Raw genomic sequence first — 16,185 nt, forward strand, 5'->3', positions numbered from 1 at the left:
AACTCTGCACCTACTATATGTTTGCTGAGCCTATCAGATTTAAGCATTATATATCCTGTAAACATTTGTATGTGTTACTTTGTTGACTGTGACTCCAGTAAAACTGTTTTGCTTTTACTTCCTATTGTATTCTTCTACTGAAGATTATAAGAACTATAACAGTGATAAATTAAAGGGCCTTGTGCATGCCATATGGCTCATGCTAAAAAGGCATTGCTCCAACAATGCAATATTTTTTGATTCAGAGACCTGCATTGCATTGTGCTAGTTTGCATGTCTGTAAATTGCAGGTACTACCTGAAGTTGCAAATCATAGCTGATCTGCATATGATGGTAGTTAAGTGCTGTAATCACATCATGTAGCCATGTGAATCCCTTCTTTATTCACTGTCTCACACATACAAGTACACATTCAAACACAAGCGCATACACAGACACACATGCCACAATTCCTGTATCTGTCCCTGAGTTCTCTGCCCTATCCCTATATCTCCTTTCACAGACCTAGACTGTGCTATTACAGCACAAGTGTAGTATACCTGGTGAGTAGTGGTCCCCCTACCCTGAGCCCTATACTAGTTTAAGTGCTATTACAGCACAACAGTATACCTGGTAATTAGTGGTCCCCCTACCCCTGAGCCCTATACTAGTTTAAGTGCTATTACAGCACAAGTGTAGTATCCCTGGTGAGTAGTGGTCCCCCTACCCCTGAGTCCCATACTAGTTTAAGTGCTATTACACCACAAGTGTAGTAACCCTGGTGAGTAGTGGTCCCCCTACCCCTGAGCCCTATACTAGTTTAAGTGCTATTACAGGACAAGTGTAGTATCCCTGGTGAGTAGTGGTTCCACCACTCCTGAGCCCTATACTAGTTTAAGTGCTATTAGAGCACAAGTGTAGTATCCCTGGTGAGTAACGGTTCCCCTACTCCTGAGCCCTATATTAATTTAAGAGCTGTTACAGCATGAGTGTGGCATCCCTGGTAGTGGTTTCTCTCACTCCCAATCCCTTTTATATGCAGACAGATGAACAAGGCCTTTTGCCTGTGTTAACTCCTCCAGTGTGATAGGGCAATTTGTGCTGCTCTATACATCTGAGCAATATAATGAATCACTCAAGATGTAGATGGCTTCCTGTAGATGCCTTCTCTCTAGGAGAGAGAGAGAAAGTGAAAGAGAGTACCTGGCTAATTAGCATATGCCTCTACCCTAGACCACCTCATCATCATACAGCACAACCACAGAGCCCTCTCCCTGCATGGCGCTGCAAATCTTTGTGCTGCAGCAATGTGCCCGAACTGTGTTAAGGCTGCCTCTGAATTCAGAAATGTTACTGTGATGTGTACATGAGATGTACACATCAAGGTAATTTTTATGAATGCCCCCTTATTCATTGAGTTCTTCCTTCAGCAAACTATCTAAACCTTGATTATCTGTATTACTTTTCTGCTTAATTACTGTGGAATATGTTAGCTAGGCATTTTACTCTTAGCTATTTCCTGGCCTGGTTTATGTCAGAAAAGGGTCTTTGGACCATTTCAACTACGCCTTTAAAAAAAAGCAAAATAAAATAAAATAATTTGGGGAATTAGAGATGGAATTAAATGGTCAGGGGAAGGCTTATTATGAAAGATATGCATGCCTTCATTGGGACATTATAAGGTATATCACAGTTTAAAAAAAAATACTTTGTACCCGGGGGGGGGGGGGTAATAATCACCACACCATAACATTTTATTGCAGAAATGTGCAATTGTTAGTGACAGTCTTTAGTACAGTAATAGTATAAATATGTACCCGCTCTTGATCCCATTGCATTTTGAGCTTTCTTTTCAAGTTTGGTGCATTGTCACAAAGGGTATCACACATTTTGCTGCAACAGGAATTGAGGTATAGAGTTCAACTTGGGTGCAGATTGGAGCTGTCAAAACACTACTAATTGTTTCATTTCATTCATAGTAACACTTATTTTATTATTATTTTATTTACAGTTGGTTTACCAGGATAGACCATTGGGCCAAAAGAACCCGTTTTCAATGGAGTCCTGGGGAGAAAAGCTTCAAAAACAATTAGCAAGGTTACAATAAGGTATTTAGTTTCAATTATACAATTCCTATGGACTTGGAAATACAATAGACTAGTGTACAGACATATACAAATATAACAATCTTGTATCGCTGAAAACAATTTACAATATAGAAACTGAGAGGCTTTTACAACTTAGGGTGGGTTACACTGGAGATGAAAGGATAATATCACTTCCACAGTGACATCAATACTTACCTCATTCAATAATACTGACAAAATGCTATTATTGCTTGTAATGTCTACCAGAGTACCGTGCCCTACTGCTTCTTGCTCATATGAATCCCAAACAAAGGTATATTATGGCAAACTGAAATTATTTCCATCAATTAAAAGCAGGTGCCAGGAGCTATAATATCAGGTACTCTCTGGAAGAGACTGAAGCGAGAGACTGGTATGTGCAGTGTGTGATTATGGACCAAATGAACCAAGAATACTGTAGCATAACAAGTAAACAACCAACCAAAACATTATTGCTTTTCACTCTGCATTTGGACCCATCCAGACAACTGTAAGACAACTCTATGTCAATAATACCAATGCATTACATAATTTTGTGAATTTTATTCTGTTGTAGGGCAATACAAAGATCAATACATTCAACTGGGCTAAGATCCGCAAGCTAAGCTTTAAAAGAAAAAATTTCCTCATAAAGCTGCATGCAAATGTTTCTGTAAGTATGTTAAGTTATTTTTTCCTAACTGTTCTGTGTTCCAAGCTAATTTGTTTTCTATACTATTATTTTCAAAGTCATGAAAAGAGAGATTTTATCCTTTGTGATTTATTTCCACTAATACAATATACACTTTGGCAGAGTACTCTTTTTGTGTTGTGATATGTTTGCCACCATTTTGCGAAAGGATTGTCAGAATATATTAATAGAGACACAAGTAAAAAGTGGCAGCTACATTTGAAGTTGGTTCATAGTTTCATAATTGTTTACTAGACTAATGACCACAAAGGCCTTTTTAACCCTAGACATGCATCCTAGTTCTCTGACAAGTTCTCATATCTGTTGTGCAACCTCAAAGTAGGCATATTTAAATGTAGATGATTTTGGCCACATGGGGGTGCAGTGGGGCTTGCCATCCTGCAAAAAAAAGTTACTGCCAAGGTTCAGTGAAAGTTGTTACATTCATTTCTTTAGAATCAATTAGCACTTGAAGAAAGAGCTGTTAATCAACTGACATCCCCAGGATAGGAACCATTGCTAGATCAAACCCTTATTATGTAAACTAGTCTAATAAATCAGTGGTGCACATTCAAAGGACTGTGGATGAAGTATTAATCAAAAGTGCCGTTATGTCTAGTGCTACATCACTCTCATCCCATCATATCAGTTTCACGTGGTCTCCCAGCTGCTTATCAAAACACAAACCATTCAGGCTGTTGGAGGAGGAGCCTGCTACCATGTACTGAATGTAACATTTCTGCTAAAGTACGGTTAGATTAATTCTGTATTTGGAAATGATTTTAAGGAGTATCTGTTAATGTTTCAAGCTGAACCAGTATGATGCAAAACTACAGTTCTTATTTAATGGATGATTGTTAGAATTGTAATGAGAACATGCATGAGAAGTCATTTAATATATCAAAGAAGGAAGGCACCAAACACAAGACGTAAGAACAAGCAGTTTAATCCAAAATGAAGAGCTTTTCGTCACAGTAAATACTGTGACTTCTTCAGATAAAAACAACATTGAGAGCATGACCTTAAGTAGTCAGTTAACAGTAGTTAGTTAGTTAGTTAGGTAATTTACCAATATTAGTTAATCAGTTCATTTCCTTCTTCTTGACAACAAATTAAAAACTAGTACTCATAGAAACTACAGTTTCTAAAGACTACAAAAGTGTCACAAACACATTTTGACACACCCACATGCAAAACTCAAACCCTAACCCTACAGAAGAAACAATACTAAATGTTCTTATATACCATAAACTACCTACAAAGTTTTTTGTACTTTATAAGTACCAAATATCTAAAATACTAAAATGACATGGTAAACCCATGTTCGTTCCTACTTTTGTTGATTTTTAAGATCTTATGTACAATTAATACATACTTTACATTAATTCTATACATAAAACCTTATCTAGTAAGGCTTTTTAATTTCAGAATACATACAATAGAACGTCTTTCATTTAGACCTGGATACTGCCCTGCATTGGTGTTCAACTGCCATATTAATTCTAAATGTTCTAACTCCAGTGAAACTGGACCCCCCCCCCATGTTATCGGGTACAATTTGGTCTATTGCCCTGAACAAAAACCTGGATCCATGTATTTGTGGGTATGTTTAGCTAGGGCACTGTCTTCGCTCAATTTGCCAATGTGGTATAGATGTTCATATTTTCTTTCTGTTTTCCCTATATAGAAGGGACACATTTGGCATTGGGCAAGGTATATGACCCCTCTTACATCTTGTGTTTGGTGCCTTCTTTCCTGCAACCAGTTTTCAGTTTTGTGTTCTTTCATCAGCTTGTGTCTTTTAATATATCAAAGTGGAGTGTTAACAATGGTAGGTAATGAGCACCAGAGAGGTTATTTGTTGTAGTGCAGGGTCATGTGCAGACCACCACAATTAATAGGCAAAAAAGAAGAAAAAAAGTTGTCTGCTGTTTTAGACAAACACAATGAAGAAACAGAAGACTGAATAAAAAACAAGAATGTTCAAGGCCACTGTAATATACATGGAGTATAGCTTTAAATATTTGGGAGTAATATAGTTGGGCACCGCATCTCATGGTGCCTTTCTACTTGAAGTAAAGAATTCATAGAATTCTGAACCTCTGTGTCTCCGTCTCTTTACATGACCATCTTGTCAAGTTAGCAAATGAATATTGCCTGGTGTCTGGATACTACCTTTGCTATGTAGTGTCCATAATGTTTTTAAGACTTGCACTGTGACCGACTCAGGAACAACACCACCACATTTTTAAAGAGTTGCTGCCCATGCAAAAGAATAAAGGAGAGAATTGTTTTGTCTATAGTACTGTAGTTATGAGCAACAGCAGTTCATAAACTTACCAGTTTGTTTCTTGGATTTCACATTTTTACCATTAAAAATAATTGTTATACTTCATTTTCATAAAGCTGCTGAACTACCAGTTTTCTCATTTGAACAATGAATGTACCGCAGCCACCAATGACTCTCATTCTGCAAGAACTTTAGGGGGGGATTCTGCAAACACTATAGAGGAATTGTGAAAAATAGCACATTTCTGTAGTTCATAGAAAGAGAAACCATAAATACATTTAAAATTTTAAACTCAAGGAAAAGATGTAGAAATTAAAAGTTATCAGATACATATTTAAATAGTGGTGTGAGAAAAAGCAAATGTGTCATTTATCAGACATTTATTCTTTGCAACTAATCATGGTTCACAGAAACCTATTGATGTTTATGTGACTGAGCTAAAATATCGAACAAAAGGCTGAATCTGATCTGTGTTCTTAAAAAGCAACAAAAACAAAAAAACACTATATAGGTCATTTTTTAAAAATCTTTATTAATAATCATATCTTTCATGCTCTGAGAACGCATATAAAACATCTTTTTGGAAAAGGGGGGGCCAAAACAGTCAGAGAGAGCTAAGGTGTGGAGTCAAATAGTGGCTGGCATAATTGGTATAGGGGGAAGGGATCACACTCCCTCCTGTACAGCAGGTGGATACCTTTGTAGTCAGTGACAAAGGCTTACACATCAGCATAATGAGGAAATGACATAACAGCAAGGGGGAGACATCACGTAGCTCAGCCCAGCCTGAATCCCATGCTGAAGGTAGCTGTACCCACAGTTACACCTATATGCAGGAGTGCCAGGTGAAGACATATTTCACAGGTAGCTCTGGAGACACACAAAGACTTGTCTGTCCAGCAGCAAATATGCAGTGATGCAGTTCAAGCCCAGATTACTGTCACTGAGGGTCAGGTAGAAGTGGTTAGAGTACTACATGAAGAAATTCACCAGTACATGGGAATATCCATACTCAAACTACTGAGCACCTACCAGTAGCACACTGGAAGTGAACAAGGAAATGTGTTCATGCATGATGGACAGGTAGGCTGAACACTATTTATAACCCAAGAAATTACAGAAGGCATTCATGTGGGTTCCCAAAAGAAGATGGCAGTCAAGTCTCATCAGACTTCCACAACACTTGGTAGAACATTTCAATCAAGGTCAGATCTTGTTGCATGGGTCTACATTAATTCATCAAAGGTTCACTTCAGCGAACCTTTCTTCATTCAACCCTAACCATCAAATGCTCACTTATGAGTACCACTTGTGCCAGTAATCACTAAACACTGTATAAATGAGGATGGCTAATACCTTCTGGATACAAACTTTTGTTTATGATATTAGGAAAAACGTCTGATGTATCTTGTAAAATGACCATGTGCCATTAAGTGTAGCCCACAAGCAACAGTGTATATACATCAGGTATTATCTTTGTAACTTGTCAATGTTAAGCTGTGAGTGTCACAAACCATAGCTGTGAACTAGGCACCGCTTCTTCAATTGCACATAATGTGCTGCACACAAGCCTGCTGGAGGGGTTGTCATGCTACTGCCATTGGCTGGCCACCATTGCTATCATTACTGGTGGGACAAATGGTAGTGAGAGCTGTACTGCCACTATTGGTGACTGGCTGTGGTAGTTGCACACCGGACCATCTCGTGATGATGTTATGCAGAACGCAGCAGAAAGTAAACACTCTGCATGCAGTAACAGGCTCATAATGAACCCCACCCCATCTCAAAATGCAATGTAAATGGGCTTTAAGCAGGCAAACACTCATTCATTTAATACCTGACTAGGACAGGGCACTGATAAAGTGCTTCTTAGCATCTCTCTGTAGATTACAGACTGATGTACCTAGCCAAGGTTTGAGTGGGTAGCCTTTGTAACCTGGAAAATAAAGCAGGGAGGTAACACATAACAAAAAAGGGGAGGTGATTTCTCAATACTACCTATGATTCTCTATAGATACAGAAATGAGTATGGTCAACAATATTAAAATAGTTTGCCCTTACAACTGCTTGAACATGAGAAAGTCTAACATGCAGGCACAGGCAGTACAGTGAGTTTTTGTGCCAGGGGTCTGGATAGAGAGATGATAAAATCAGCAGAAAAAGGAGAGTAGTATTGCTGGAAATTAATTCATCCTCAGATCTTGGTGAGTACCTTCACAAGGTGGACACTGTTTTTACAAAATCTCACCAAGACGACACTGAAGGAAGTAAAAACAACACAAAATCTGACAAGCCAGGAAAGAACCATAAAGATGATAGAGTAGATTGTTGAGGATAAGAAAGAAATTATATATTGTTACTATTATGCAAAAGATTTTCCAGATTGAAGACATTCAAAAAGATTGCGAGAAATTAAAGGAAAGAGAAATATATGCAAATGAAAAGTTGTCAAAAGCTTCAAATGCAAATTTCTGTTCATTAATACTACAGGTTCATGAAAAACATTATACAGAAAAAGAAAACTTGGGCCATTTGGAAAAAGAAATGATTGAGGAAGTGTGAAAATATAAACAAAACCTAAAGATTTTTGAAAGGTATAAAAAATAAACCTGAATATGGGAAAGAAAGGGAGATTTGATATGTTATAATTTTAATGCAAATGTGTAAGCCAAACTAATCAACACAAAAAAGCATCTCCAAGGGTATTTGAAGAGATGTACAAACAAATGTACCCAGATATGGGAAATTTCACAATATAAAAAATAAGATCACAAAGGTGAAATGTAGAACATGAGATTAGTAAAGTTGAAGTTAAGACGTTATGGAAAACCTGCAAACTGCAAGATTTAGTGTGGAAAGTCTAACACAGGTTATGTCACAGCATGATGGAACAACAAGTCCCAAAGTAAGGAGAGACATGTGGAGTGGGAGACATCTGAAGAAGAGATATGGACATGGGAAAGAAAAAGAGATTTAATTGGTGCAATATTTATAAAGCTAGTCAATATAAAAAAAGCAGTACCAAAGATATTTGAAGGGAAATACAGGCAGAGGCATTCAGATATGGAATATGTTACAGTACAGAAATAAGAAAACATGGGGGGGCGGAGTAGAAAAGAGGTTTAGTAATGGAGAAGTTAAAGTAATAAAAACTGAAGTTATGGATTACTAGCAAAGTGGAGGATTTAGTGTAGAAAATATAACACTGGTAACATCACAACACTCGTAACAGTGAGTCCCTAGATTAAGGGGAAACAGGTGGAACAGGAAGCATTTGATCAGGTGCCATGTGACGATGCACTGGAGACTTCAGTAGGAAACCAGTACAAAAGTTCAGTTGGAGATGCACAGCAGGGGAAGGAACAGGAAACTGGCAACTCTAACAAAGTGAATGTTGTGCAGTGATAGGCCAGTGAATTTCCATATGAAAAAGCAATGGATGAAGCTGGATGCAGATGAGGAGAATATTTCACAGGAAGATATTCTAGGACTATCTCTAGAATGCCCACAGAAAAACAGAGCAAAGAATGTGCCCTCAGTTTAGGAGAAAATGATCTAAGGGAAGAGTTGCTTGATTCAATAGAGATGGCTAGACATATTAAGATCAATGAAATAAATACATTACAGATAGTAAATAAGATCCAAAATGTTAAAAGTCTGATAAAAACAAATGAACACAATAATCAAGACTATTAACAGAATTTCATGTGATATAACAATAAGCAGGATATATCACTGTGCAGCTAAATCAATAACAGATAAACGGCCAGATTCGATAAAGCCTACACTAAGTGTACACAATAAGTATTCAATAAAATACTTGTCACATTTTTGTGCTTTCTAGTCACTCAGAAAGATTAGATTAAGTCTACATGTAGTCTACACTTTGTGGTAACCTTTATGAATCCCTGTCAATATTTAAAGCTGTAAGAATATCAGTAGGAAAACTAAAATTAAGAGGAAGAATGTGTGAGTTATGTCTGTGCTGTCTGTTCACTCAGAACAGTGTACACTCAGTGTAGGCTTTATTGAATCTGCCCCAAAGTCTTACCACAAAAACACAGGGCAATAAGGGAAAGGAAGGGAAAAAAGCAAATGCCATCATGGGAGTATCGAATACAGAATACTATGAAACAAGAAGAGAAGAGTCGCTGTTAGAAGAGCACAGAAGAAGGAACAGATCAACAAAAATACTTAGAAAGATAAATGTGATAAAAGCAATGTGCTGTATTAGAGATCAGGATCTACTGTATACAATTACAAATAATAAACTAAAGATATCAGTACAGGCAGAAAAACTTAGAGAAGATATGCAAATAAAGTAAATGCACAAAATACGCAATTCATTGATGACCCAAAAAAGTTCTATAGAGAATTTGGAAGCAATGCAAAAGGAACAGAAACACAACCAAAAAAGAAGAAATGGACACATTTTGGAGAAATATCTATAAATACCCCACTGTGGAACACAATAAAAATGAATGCACAGAAGAAGTAAAAGAAACATTAAAAAGTTCAGATGTACAGCATATGAAAAGGGATGAAATAACAGCCAGAGAAATGGAAACAAAATTAAGAAAAACTCCTAACTGGAAAACCCCAGGCCCAGATGCAGTACCTAACTTCTGGCTAAAAGTATTAACACCCTTGCATGAACATTTAGCCCTGAGTAAGAACTACTTATATGAGCACTCTGAACAGACACCAACCTGGTTAACAACAGGAAAAATGATATTCCTCCTTAAGAGTGAACCTGCAAGCTACCCTAAAAACTATAGACCAATGACTTGCTTTCCAATGGTGTATAAATTATACACTGAAACTGATGCTGAAAACGATTATATTCATTTAGAAGAAAACTCAATCATGGCAATAGATCAAAAGGGCAATAAAACAAAGTCATATGGAACAAAGGATCATTTTTTGTTAAATAAAGTCATAATGGAGAATTGTAAAAAGGAAAATAATCTTAAAGTATGACATGGATAGATTACAAAAAAGCATTTGAGAGCATCCCACATTCATGGGTAAACATGTGCTTACAGATGTATAAGACACATCCTACATTGCTACATTACATTACACTGACCATGAAACAGTGGCAAACCACCTTGCAGCTAAGCCATGATAGAGAACAAATGATTATCCCAGGGATAAAAACTCAAGGGTGAATATTCCAGGGTGACTCACCATTGCTCTTTTGTCTTGTTATTAACCCATTAAGCTGTCTACATAACAGATTAGGCTATGGTTGCAGTCTGCCTCCCAGAAAACAGCAAAATGTGAAGACTTCTCATCTTCTTTTTGTGGATTATTTAAAACTGTACAGTTCATAAGATGAGGAGCTGGAAGCCCAACTGGATGTGGTCAAAACATTCTTAAATGACATAAGAATGTTATTTGGTCTTGATAAATGTGCAAAAATAACATTTAAGGCAGGAAAGCTGCAGTACAAAGAAAATAGTCGGGAAAAGAATGTGATATAAAGGAACATGAGTAGGAGAGAATTTATAAAATATATGGGAATTGTTAAGAGAGCAACGATAAAACATGACTAAATGTGAAAAAGAAAATCAATAAGGAGTATTTTAGAAGTCTCAAATTACTATTGAAAATAGGCCTGACATCTAGGAACAAAGTCCAAGCAATAAACCAATTTGATCTTCCTGTTTTAACTTGCAGTTTTGGAGTGATTGACTGGCCCCAAAAGGTATGGATCAGTTAGACAGGAAAACTAGAAAAATGCCTCACAGTTATCAAATGATATATGAAAATCAGTGTACCAAAAATTATATATTCCTTGTTCTGAAAGAGCTATGGGCCTCTTCAAATTGATTACATGTATAGATCTGCAAACATAGGACTGCATACATATCTGCTGACCTCATCAGATCCAAACATACTGAAAGTATTGAAAAATGAAGAGAAAAGGTCTAAGATGACTTTCCTGCTTAGCTTAGCAGAAGCATTTCGGTATCAGGCTGGAATGGAACCCAAACAAAAAGCAGACAAAAATCAGGCAGCAACTGAATGTGCCAAAAAAAATATGAGGATTAGGATCAGATGAGAAGGCAAGAAATGTGAAAAAGGCATAATAATGTGGCAAGATTATTGCAGTTGGGGTTGTGCAAATGTTACAATACTGAAGTATCTGAGAAGCATTGGAAACATGAGCCACAAAACATTATAGAGAATGATGAAGTATATATCACATGGGATCACCCATTACCAACAGTTCAAAAAATAGATGTGAGAAAACCAGATATAGTAGTCCATGAAAAGAAGAAAAAAGAGGCAGTGCTCAATGAAATTGCTATACCCAGTGATGACAGTGTCTTACATACAGAGAGACAGAAAGTCATAAAATACTAGGATTTGCAGGCATAAATGAAGGCAATGTGGAGGAAGGATACCTAAATAGTTCCAACAGTAGTATGAGCAATGGGTCTTACAAAAAAGAATTTACAGTCTTTTTTTAGATATGCTATTGATACATGTAACTCCATATGAATTACAGAAAGAGTCAATTCTGCACACATTGTGGGTGCTGTGAAGAACACGTTCGACTAATATCAAAGATTGAATCGATAATAATTTCACGATCTTTAATCATACTTTGGCTTAGGAATAGGTTCCATTCCCATCATGGTGTTACAAAACCAAAAGACTTGGAGAAATTAAATCCAGGAGCAGGCAGTACAGTGAGTTTGTGTACCAAATATAAGAATCGTGGTTACTTTCAGGAAGCTGGGCCAGCACACTGATGATGCATCCAAGTGAATCGCACAATACCTGGCAGTTGATAGAATGGTAGTCCTTCCAGCTCTGGTTGCACTTCCCCTGTGATCCAGAAATCGTAATAACATAGGTGCAATATATCACACCAAATCTTCTGTCAGTAAATACCACTCAATCCAATTAAACGTGATCCTTCTTGACAGCTTTAGAATTCAGGATACAAGTATTCATTCAGAGCACGTATAAGAAAATGAAAAAGTAAGAAAGGATGAGTTTAACAACAAATAACAGGAAAGAAAAAGAAACTAATAAATGTCTATTATGCAAACAGAATTTATACTAAAATTACATTGCTTTGTTAGGTAACACAATTACAGGGAATAATAGCATTGTTCAACCAGAAACATTCAGTCTACAGAAAAATACATAATTTTTCCAACAGAGAAGGTAGAAAAAAGGGTAAGGGACAGGTGAAATGGAAAAAAAATCAGAAATGAACTTGGAAGGACTGAAGAAACTTAATGTAAGAAAAAAGAGAAGAAAGACCAAACATGACAATGTGGCTAAAGCTGTCTATGTATAAAGCCATCTGGATGAGAATAGCACATTTGCAAATGTAATAATCAATGAAAACAGTGGGATTAATAAGACTAATTGTGATGAAGATCATTCCTTCGTAACAACTGATAGAGCAGGTATTACAAATTAAAAGTTGGAGAGTTTTCAGATATGGTCAGAAATTATATACTTGTAATTGGGGATGCATTTATTAGAGGACCTCCAGTTCGATTCTCACATGGGGTACCTTCTGTACTGAGTCTGCATGTCCTCCCTGTGTTTGTGTGGGTCTCCTTTGGGTGCTTCAGTTTCCTCCTACATTCCCAAGACATGCTGCAGGTGGATTGGACATTCTAAACTGGCCGTGTGTGTGTGTGTGTGTGTGTGTGTGTGTGTGTGTGTGTGTGTGTGTGTGTGGTGCCTCCTGGGGAAGGTTGGGTGTCGGGCTGGCAACTCAACACCTTAAAACTCTACTGCCACTTGTTCTGTGGACCAATGATCCACTGTGGTGACTCCTAATGGAGCAGCGAAAGGAGAAGAACAAGTCACAGATTTTTCATGTATTCCTCATTTACATCTCATTATTACTAAATTTGCATACTACTTTCTCAAACTGCCTCAAACATCTACTCCTAAGCATAGCTGATGTCTATGAATAGTGTCTTAGCTGTGCTCAGATGCAGCTCACTCAAATACCTGCTAAGCCTAAGTGCAAAGACTATAAATACTGCCCTTAATTCCCTTTTACTCAGTTCTTACAAGACACATTATTGAATATAACCCCCACAGTTATGCAAACATCTCTCTTCCCATACTCAATTTCTTAAATATTCCTCATTGCTAATATGTGTCTACCCTTTTAAGCAATGAAAGAAAAAATCTGTCATTCCTTTGTGGAAAAAAAGATTCCTCGAATACCCAGTAAAAGGACCTAAACCTTAATCAGCTTACAGATAAAGGATATTGGTGTCAGAGATTCACATTCTAACATATCTGCCACCTCTGGAACAAACCTGTACTTTACATCAAGCAGAGCTGCACCCTTGAATCTTCAAGACATTCTCTCTGCTCTATGCTGTATCATGTCTTACCTTCTGTGAAGTTGGAGGGAACTTTTAAATATGTTTTATTTGTTAAGCTTCTAACTGTGCGTTGAATGATTGTATAGAAATAACCCATGAACCTAAGCAGCATTATAGTGAGGGACTCATCACAGGATTAATTCATGTTCAAGAATCCCTACAATTTAGATACAAAAAGCATTGTGTAAAATCATGAAGGACTCTACAGCTAGTCCAGGTGAATGTAATTATTTTTATGCACAAAATTAAGGATGCTTTGTTTAACTCTGACTTACTTATTGTGGCACAGTCCAGAAAGTAGATATGCTCCTGATGTTTAACAAGCTACAGTAGTCACTCCAATACATAAGGATGGGGATGTACTAAATACAAAGAACTACAGACCTGTAACTGACAACAATTATTGAGAACTATTTTGTGTGGATATTTCTTGTCCCCTATCTGTCATGCCGATAGCTGTCCCAGTTACCTGCTTTCTTCTCTGGGAATATTGTCACTCCAGTCTTTCTCAGCCAAAGCTTAATTTCAAGATGGGGCTAGTGAAGAGCTTAAGGGCATCCTATTGAGAGGGGTTATTAATTTCTAACTTCAATCTGAGTTTTTTTTTTTTCTGACTTACCCAAGATCCCTCCCCCTCCCCTGCATTCACTCACCTCATCCAAGTGTTACTCCCCTCATTGGACCATACCTCCCCTTACAGAGTATCATCAGTGATTGCTCTCCCTCCCAGTATGGGATCTCTCCCTCTCTGCCAGCACATCAGATTCCCAAGACACTAATCAAACCCATGCCGTCACTTGGGCCCTACTTAGGGACTGATCCCTCTGTGCTATAGTGCTGGCCATTTTGAGTGCATGTTACAGAGGTTTCTTTTCTCATATAATATCCAGAGAGTTGATATCTCCCAACATGGATTCACTGAACATAGGTCCTGTCTTTTGAAATTGGTATAAACATGTTTAGACCTGTATTGATGGCATTGGTAGGTGCATTTCAGTACATGTTGCTTGTCTGAGTCTTTCAAAAGTATTTTCATTTGTCTCTATTCCACACCTACCTATTCGGAAAGACTGACCTCACTTGATGCCACCTCTTATGTTAAGGATGGATCAGAGACTGGTTAATTCGTAGATATTACTAGATTATGATTAGGATTTGTATGTCTACCCCAACTCAGTTCATAGAGGGGTGGCCAAGGGCTTGGTGCTTGGTCTGCTTTTATTTAATATCTTCATGCAGATAACACCAAGTGTTAACCACACTTGAATAGCTATATTTGCTGAACAATCAAAAATTGGAGCCTTGATTACAAATGCAAATTATCATTGAGACCTACAAAGTAGTATGAATGTGCTGCATGCCTAGGCCAGTGGTAAATATATTCAATTTAATAGCACAAAAAAAATCACTGATGCATTTTGGCATTCATAGCCTTTGTTTTCTGTATTCACTGAATGATGTTATTCTGGCTGTTATGTCACAACTACACACAGAGATGATACTTGATGGCACATTAAATGGCACATTAAATTTTGCCTCTAATGTTAATATGATTAGTATAAATATTTTTTGAATGAAAACAATGAATCCAAAAGAGGAGTGTGTGTCTGTGCAGCTCAGAATAGTAAAACTTGTAAAAATCCAAACTAGTTTGGATTTTTGTATGAGAACAATCCTATGGACTGTATCATCTATATACCCTTTAGTCTTACTTCCTTTGTATGTAGTAATAATAAGGACCCAAACGGTGTGCCTTTTTATATGTATATTGTTAAAAATATCTGCAGGTTGGAGAGAATATAGAAATATTTCACAATGAATGTTGGAGGTATGAAAAGTGCTAGCCTTAATTCTATTGATTCCACAGTTGGTGTAGTGATTCCTATTGTGGAGACTGATGTTTCAAATCAAATAGGGAGTCCAGCGTATTGGGCCACCCCTGCTTTGATTGGTACGGATAGTGGGGTGGATGGCCTAATGTGTGCTGATGCTGTGGATGCCACCATTCATGGTTTGTTGTTTGGCCTGGAGAGTGGAGACCCCGGGCAATTTTGTTTAACTAGTTTAGTGGACCCAGACAATGACCAAAATGTGGTTTTCCATGATTCTTGCACTATAGTTTATAGTGTTAATGATTTTAAAATTTTCAATTATTCTTCTAAAGTTGTGGGAATTGAACATGCTGACCTTCTAGCAAAAGGTTTTACTTTTGTCTCTGCGAGAAGGGGGAACATTGTTGACATCATAATTGAATTAAAATGCTTTATGCGCAAGCTAAACCTTAAGGTGTGGTTTAATGACGATAATAATTTTGGAGAAGGTGGGCAGGTTAGGTTAACAAGACCAAGTGCCTTTAATCCACCACTGAACAACGCTATACGTATTTACGAAAAGATTTGTGAGAAAGACATTAGACAGTATTTTAAATGTTCTCAGTTTGTAAGTAATGGTAACCTAACTGTAAATGAACCTGATTTATTAAGAGAGTTTATCAATGACAAAACTATATGGATTATGAAACCCGATAAGATAAGTGGGGTGGCTTAAATGAATAGAAGTGAATATCTAGACAAAATGAATTCTTTGCTTATGGATGGGACCTATGAGGAAAGTTCCCTTAATAAGATCCATATAGCTTATAGAAAGATTGATTTGGCATTGGATGATATGGTATTTCAAGGCCAAATTAGTCTGGATGAATATGAATATATGAAAAATAACCATCCCATGATACCTAATATT

General features: G+C 37.2%; 1 protein-coding gene across 1 annotated transcript in view; it reads left to right on the forward strand.

The window, feature by feature from the left end:
- Positions 1-16,185, forward strand: part of FRMD7 (FERM domain containing 7) — a 762,912-nt gene that overhangs the window by 583,327 nt on the left and 163,400 nt on the right. The window contains exon 9 of the mRNA XM_044057495.1: positions 2,662-2,757. Within this exon, the coding sequence (XP_043913430.1) occupies positions 2,662-2,757 (96 nt within the window). The remainder of the gene's footprint in view (positions 1-2,661; positions 2,758-16,185) is intronic.

The sequence above is a fragment of the Protopterus annectens genome, chromosome 15.part0 (genome assembly GCF_019279795.1).
Source record: "Protopterus annectens isolate FY-2018-M chromosome 15.part0, PAN1.0, whole genome shotgun sequence".
NCBI classification, from domain to species: Eukaryota; Metazoa; Chordata; order Ceratodontiformes; family Protopteridae; genus Protopterus; species Protopterus annectens.